This window comes from Tupaia chinensis, unplaced genomic scaffold (genome assembly GCF_000334495.1).
Source record: "Tupaia chinensis unplaced genomic scaffold, TupChi_1.0 Scaffold000088_1, whole genome shotgun sequence".
NCBI classification, from domain to species: Eukaryota; Metazoa; Chordata; class Mammalia; order Scandentia; family Tupaiidae; genus Tupaia; species Tupaia belangeri.
This window is the reverse complement of record NW_006159550.1, coordinates 4,860,546-4,868,208: the sequence shown is the minus strand read 5'-3', so window position 1 is coordinate 4,868,208 and position 7,663 is coordinate 4,860,546. Positions and strand designations below refer to the sequence as shown.

At 46.0% G+C, this 7,663-nt stretch overlaps 1 protein-coding gene across 1 annotated transcript in view; it reads right to left on the bottom strand.

The window, feature by feature from the left end:
• AMPH (amphiphysin) overlaps nt 1-7,663 on the bottom strand; it is a 175,697-nt gene that overhangs the window by 38,974 nt on the left and 129,060 nt on the right. The window contains exons 13-14 of the mRNA XM_006143037.1: nt 6,954-7,070; nt 1,909-1,932 (exon numbers count right to left, since the gene is read on the bottom strand). Coding sequence (XP_006143099.1) covers nt 1,909-1,932; nt 6,954-7,070 — 141 coding nt within the window. The remainder of the gene's footprint in view (nt 1-1,908; nt 1,933-6,953; nt 7,071-7,663) is intronic.

Genomic DNA, 7,663 nt, shown 5'->3' with positions numbered 1-7,663 from the left:
TTTTTACCAATTTAGAAAGCTTGTCCCCTGAAACAGTCAAGAGCCCCATGTGTTTCAGCTCCAATGAAAAATATGACATTGGGATTACAAAACATAGCACTGTCCCCTTGACCTCCCCCAAAATTACAGAGAATTGTCACTGGGAACTCAAACGCTCTGAACTTCAATCCACACATACCTTTTTGTAATTATATAAGTAAAATCCACTCGCTATAAAAGACACAACTCAGGGACTGGTAGTTTCCACCAACATTTACTTATTTCCCTCTCTCCCTTTCTACCTCCTTCACTTTTTTATTTGATAGAGGGCATGCACCTTTATCAGAGAGAGACAGAGAGAGAAGGAAGGTGAGAAAGCATCCCCACGTCGGGGAAGGCCATGCCACAATCCCTTCTCCTACATTGCTCCTTTTCAGGACTTTGGGCGTGCATGTGCCCATGTGCCCGACGTGCTTGTTGGACCACTGGATCTGGGGCTTGAATGCATAGTCGGCCAACTGGGATCTAGCTGCCTTAGCCACCATGCCACTGGTGGTTCTCAACCAACATTTTCTAGCTCCTTTCTTGAGAGCTCTTCTTGATGCTCCACGGATCCTAAGAAATGCAGTATAAACCTGCTACTGCAGAAGGGAATAATTGTCATCACTTTGTTTTTGGGGCAGAAAGTGGCAATGTCATCTCAGAAGACCACGAGTAACTAAACATACCAACCTCCCCTGTTATGTCTCATTAAGAAAGAAGATGACTGGAAACTTCTATTGGATTCTTAACAAGCACCTGCCCAGGGCTTTTCCCCAAGGGACAGGGAGCTCTGAGCTCTAAGTGGACGTGGCCAACCGCCTCATTGCACAGTGCTGCCAAGGCAAAGCCTTGTTTATAACCCTTCTCCAGTCCTAAATTCTGGACGTACTCAACCATGCACGTCAGATGAGCTGCGAAAACAATATCATAACAACATCTCCCACTTACTGACACATACCAGACATCAGGCTAAACACTCTATGGATATCACCTTATTTAATCATCATGCAGCATCCTGAAGTAGGCACTATTATCCTTCTTTTTTCTTTTTTTTTTTTTTGGAGAGGTTTTCGCTATAGGGCATGTGCGCTCGCCAGACAGACAGAGAGAGACATAGAGACAGAAAGCGAGAAATCACCCCCCAGGGGTGATGGTCACGCCACAATCCCTTCTCCTCCGTTCTCCTCTCGGGATCTTGGGCATGCATGCACACGCACCCGGCGTGAGTTTTAAGCCACGGGGTCTGGGGACGCAAACCACAGTCGACTACGTGGGAGTCCAGCAACATAGCCATTACGCTAACTGCTGGTTCCCTACAATTATTTTCAAAATTAGGAAAACCTGAGGCTTCAAGCTCTAGAAATTGCTCAGAGGCACAAGGTTAAAGTAGTCAGTCCTGAACACAAAATCCCTGACTCTCGAGCTCAAATTATTATAGGCCAAGCTTCATTGAACATAATAATGAAAAAAAAAAAAGATCTCCTGTTCAGAGCAGGCCATTCCTTACATTTTTAATTCATATTTTCCTTATTTCCTATTTAAAAGCAGTCATGTATGTGCATAACCTTCACAACAACTCCTCTGGCCACCAACCACCATGGGAAGAGGCAAAGGGGCAGAATGCTAAATTCTTGACCACAGTCATCCAGGAGCCTGGCCCACTGGCCCTCTTCTTCACCATTTTCTCTAGGTTCCTACAAACTCGGGACCATCAGAGGCTAATGAATATTCCAGGGGACTACATTATCATTATGCAGGGTTTCTGTCCATCACAAGTGAATATCATATCATATCATATCATATCATATCATATCATATCATATAATAAGGTTTCCAGATTTCAAGGGATCAAGATGTGTGAAGATACAAAGTCTTCAGTAGTCTTACCGTCCATAGGTCCCAGGGCAATGTCTGAAAGCAAACAAGAAAAAATATTGTTAGTAGCTAAATCCAAAGCTTAAATAAAAAGTGCCAACATGATAAAAGTTTTTGAAATCAACAATATTTTTTAAGGATTTAATACTGCACACAGAACTTTCTTTGGCAATAGGAATTATTAGATGTGGACCACCCAATACATCGGCCACTGTAGCACAAGGCCAGGGAGCACTTGAAACGTGAAATAAAACAAAATGTTTGATGTTACATAATTTTATTTAATTTAAGTAGTCACATGTGGATACAGACTAGCATGTGCTTAATCCATCTGCCTTTGGCTAGATGAGTGGAAAAAACTATCTTAATCGTAATGAATGGGGTTACTTTAACATACACATCCACCCCATTAAAATGAAATAACAAAGTCTCCAGATATCAGAGCTTGTCACATCTCTGAAGAAATGAAAATCCTGACCATTACTACTGTTCTTCCCCACCTCCTCATCACACTCAAGAGGAGACACAAAGTGACTGGTTTGGTGGTAAAGGGACCCCAGAAAGGTAGCTCTTCAATATGCTGAATTAGGTCACAACACACAGCTCATTTCATTGGTAATCATGCAAATTAGCAGGGTGCCCCCTACAGGGCACAATTTTTTGGGGGGGGGGGGTTTGAGAGGTTTTTGCTATAGGGCACGTGCGCTCACAAGAAAGACAGAGAGAGACAGAGACAGAAAGAGAGAAATCACCCCCCAGCGGGGATGGCCATGTCACAATCCCTTCTCCTCCATTCTCCTCTCGGGATCTTGGGCACAGACACACATGCACTTGGCGTGAGTTTAAGCCACTGGATCTGGGACTTGAACCACAATCGGCTACATGGGAGTCCAGCAACATAGCCATTATGCCAACTGCTGGTCCCCAGGGTACGAATTTACACTTACTACTGTAAGTAGTACTTACTACTCTTTCTTACTGCATTTCCTTTGTGACTAAGAACTGTCACCAAACGCACACCACATTATGTCTTGTGTCTAGAATATGCACATTATGCACTTATTTCAAATCACTGAATGTAGATAGCAAACTAGAGAGCCTGGTACACCCCTCTTAAAAATGTTTCCAGATGAAACTGCGGGTGTCTGTAGTCTAGACTGCAGGAAGTGGGCCCTGTGGTTCTGAGGGACACTGCTCCGTGGCCTGGGCTCCTTCTAATACTACCCGGCACAGCTGCATCTCCGCGCGGCCTGGCTGGCTTCTCGCTTAGCACCTTCTCGCAGAATGTCTGAGACCGAGACAGAAGAGTAGAGCAGCTCTGTGAAGGCCAGAGTTTTTGTATATGGTCTTCTACATCTAACAATGCATTTTCTGATTATCAAGATGTTTGTGTCTCCTCACTTCATAATCCCAGAAGACTCATAGGGCAGAAAAGTCACTCCACCTCTCTCATAATGCCGAGAGCAACACCGGTGTCTTCCCCAGAGGCAGACAGTGAGTGGGATGTTGTGTTTACAGCCCTCAGGTTCATGGAGGGATGTTCTAGCTCATACGGACACTGCCAGATCACAACATGAGGTGTCCTGCCAGCAGTAAGACCATCAGCGTCAGGGAGCAGCAGGTGGCATAGCAGTTACATCTCTGGACTCCCATGTGGCCGACCACAGTTTGAGTCCCAGATCTGGTGGCTTGAAACTCACACCAGGCGCATGTGCATGTGTGCCCAAAGTCCCAAGAAGAGAATGGAGGAGAAGGGATTGTGGCATGGCCATCCCCCTTGGGGGTGATTTCTCACTTTTCCTCTCACTGTCTCTCTCTCTCTCTGGTGAGCGTATGCACTCAAGGCAAGAACCTTTAAAAAAAAAAAAAAAAAAAAAAAACAAAAAACACATGAGAGCGAGGTGAGCTGTAAAGGAGATTGTTTTGGCTGAAGGGCAAAGCAGGCTGGCAGAAGCCACCAGCACTGTGCCTGTGTGACTCGGCTCAAGTCTCTTCTTATAGCAAGACAGGACAGATGGGATGAGAGCTGGATTATAGGACGACTCTGCAGTGTGGTGACTCAGTTATGGCCACCAGGACCCCAGCAGCAGTGATCACCTGGTCCCGAGAGAACACAGGGACACGCTGCCTGCCCTTGCTGTCATACTGCGTTCCCTTCAGAATAAGACTATCGAAGACTTAGCCAAGGTCATTTTAATTTTTTTAATTCCAAAAGAATCCCTTGTTCTTAAGACCACACAAAGTTCCATGATTTATGGATCAATTCAATCAGGCGCTGACAGAAAAGTTTTCTCTCTTAGATCAGACTTGTAGACAGAAATCCTATCTGCTGTGAAATCCCATCTGCTAATCACCCCAGCAGCCACCGTGGAAACTTTGCTTCTGCCACAAAGTAAAGAGCCACGGAGGGTAAGGCTGATGAGGTTGGGTGAATTCTGGAAGATGTCTACACCGCAAGAAAGTTGTAGGAAAGCAGATACTGAATTATCTACACCTTCCTTTCCTGCTTCTCTTGACCTCGAACTGCTAATGATGGCTGCCTTAGTGCTTTTCAAACCGAGGTTTAGAGGGTATACCAAAAGTTGCTAAGTTTCACTGAGACATTTCTTTAAGAGAGATTTCTGCTATAGGGTACATGCGCTTACTGGAGAGACAGAGAGAGACAGAGACAGAAAGTGGAATATCACCCCCCAGAGGGGTGGCCATGCCACAACCCCTTCTTCTCCATTCTCCTCTTGGGATCTTGGGCATGCACGCACACACACCAGCGTGAGGTTAAACCACTGGGTCTGGGACTTGAATGCGGTCCAGCATTTAGAAGTCCAGCTACGTAACCATTTCGCCATCTGCTGTTCCCTCACTGAAACATTTCTATAGTCAAACTAATTAAGGAAACTCTAAGTTAAACACATCTAATGGTTTTTGTAGGTTTTATTTTTAATTGCAGGATGTCTGAGAGCCTTTGATACTGCAATGCTCCTTGTGAATCTCTTAGAGTTAGTAAAGAGAGCTTCCCGAAGCATTCACCTAAAAGATCCATTGGCTGCAGAGCACCTTCAAGTCTACTTAATTTACCGCTTTATTGACTCCTTAGGCCGTTAGAGTCCCTGTTTCACAAGTAAGCCTTCATAGATACCCGAGCACATTCTAGGACACATCACGGATGAGAAAGAAGCCTGTCTTACTGAGATTCATGTGAAACTGTTCCCCCAGTGATTTACTGTGACGTAGAAACAGCTCAGTCTCAGTTCCTGAGCTGTGTTTTTACTTTTTTAAGAGGCACATATTCTCACCCAAGAGAGACAGACAGAGATAGAGAGAGTAAGGAAACAAGCTGTCAGGTCCAGGACTCGAACTGCAGTCGGACACGTGGAAGTCCAGCACCTTATCCGCCATGCCAGCTGCTGTCCCCTTTGAAGTAAGTTTTAAAGTACAATATATTCTAGCACCTTTGGATCTGCCCAAATTCAGATGTGAGGCTCCAACCACATCCTAAATACGGGTATAAACAATTTCCAGTTTGCCCAATTTTGAGTTAAACAATTGCAAATTAAGTACGTGTCTAAGAAATCGTCCAGAGGTCATTACAGCCCAATGACCTATGCCCGCTGACAGGAAGTGCTAGCACAGTAACAACTGTGGTGGGAGAGACATGGGAGGAGGTGACAGTGAGCCAGCACCGCCTGGGAGCAAGGCCGACCCCACACGTAAGGTGTGCAGGACCACGTGAGGGGAGTGTCTGCAATCCCAGCCCCGGAACTATCAGTGGTGAAACACCCTTCAGTCCGGGAATAAGCTCAGGGCTACTTCAAATGCACCTTAAGGCTGTAAGTAAGGAAGCAGAGAAGAATCAACCTAAAGCCCAAAACAAGCAAACAAACAAACAAACAGCTTTATTTAGGGAAACGTCCTTCTCTCTCTCTCTCTCTCTCTCTCTATCTCTATCTCTATTTCTATCTTTTTCTCATTGCCAGAGGACATGTACACTTGCTAGAGAGAGAGAGAGAAAGAGAGAGAGAGAGAGAAAGAGAGAAAGAGAGACAGCACCTCCCACTGGGGCATGGCCATGACAAAACCCTTCTTTCTCCACTCCTTCCTCCCATCAGGATTTTGGGCATGCACACACATTCACCCAGTGTCTTTTTCAAACCTCCGGAGCCAGAATTGAAACCTCATCTACCACGTGAGACCCAGCTCTCTATGTACAGGGCTTTATCACTGCCCTGTGGGACCAGCTACAAACCTAGACATTTGTGGGTAAAAGAGGTCACTATTAACAAGTCCTCTGGGATAGATGATTCCTGGGCAAACAGCAATATATGGCTTTTTGTTTGTTTGTTTTCTGAGAGATTTTTTTTGCTAAAGGGAGCATGTGCTCACCAGAGAGACAGAGAGACAGAAAGTGAGAAATCACCCCCCCCTCCCAGGGGCGATAGCCATGCTGTAATCCCTTTTCCATTCTCCTCTTGGGATTTGGGGCACAAGTACACATGCCTGGCATGAGTTTCCAGTCACCAGGTCTGGGACTCGAATCACGGACAGCCACATGGGAGTCCAACGATGTAACCACTATGCCATCTGCAGGCCCGCAATGTAAGTGTATAGCAGTTCTGTGGTAGAGAAAAGTGACGGCACAGCGGGGGTTAAATCCCTGATATCGGGGCCAGACGGTAGCACAGCAGCACTGTGATTGGGTTCACGTGCGAAGGTCTAGCTTCACGTCCCGGGGCCTTCCTGTACACCTGACATGCATGTTCATGCCCATGATCTGGACTGGCTAAGACTGGGAGCTCATCAGGATCTGAAGGCTCTGTTAGGAGTGACTACCTCCTTGTGTCAGTCTCTTTCTTTTTCCCAGGAAATAATAGCCTTTAAAAAAAGAATACTTTTACTAGTAAAGATCTTCTTTCTACCTAGCCTATGAGGAAATCCTTGTCAATCAAACAGAAAACTAGACAGTGGAATCTGAAAGGGACAGGTAACGTCTGTTGCCCTACTGAGCTTATTATTAAAGTTCATGAAATATTATCTCCAAACATCCAAAATACGCTTGGTACCTGAGACATGGGGGAGTGGGTCACTCCCGCAGAACCCGCAGGTGCAACCTCCGGCTTGAAAGGGTCAAAGTCTAGGTCGAGCAAAGTCTCCTCTTTCTTCACTTCGGGGACTTCGTTCTGTTAAAGCAAAACATGCATTAGCTTGGAACGTGAGAAGAGTAGGACACAGTGCACGCAGAACCCTTCTGTTATTACTGGATACCTCCACAGCGTGCGCGGTCAGTTAGCCGTACACGTGGAGCACCTGTCTGTTCCAGAGTCACTCAGCTAATTCTGGTTAGGAGAAAGAACTGATGCTGGCCACACAGAACTTAGGGGGCCCTGGAACACACCCCACGTGCCAGTTCTTGTCCTTCAGTCAGCTCCGCGTCCAGCAAGCAAACAGAACGCTAGGAGGTGTGTCTTACTGCCACCAACACGCAACGATCTTCTCTACCACCACAGAGAACCCACATTAAGCAATGACAGATGACAAGATTGATCAAATGGACTAAGAATTGACCCATTCCAGTTGCTGCGATGTCCCTCCCTGGAACTAAAGTTTATAAGGGAAGGAACCACATCCAGGTCCCTCAGCTCCTCAGTGGTACCCAGCCCCGGACTTCGCTGTCCATTCCTCATCCATGACATTCCTTGTGTTGACTTCTCCGTGTGTGCACGTGCACGTGTGTGTGTATGTGTGTGTGTGTGTGTGTGTGTGTGTGTGTGTG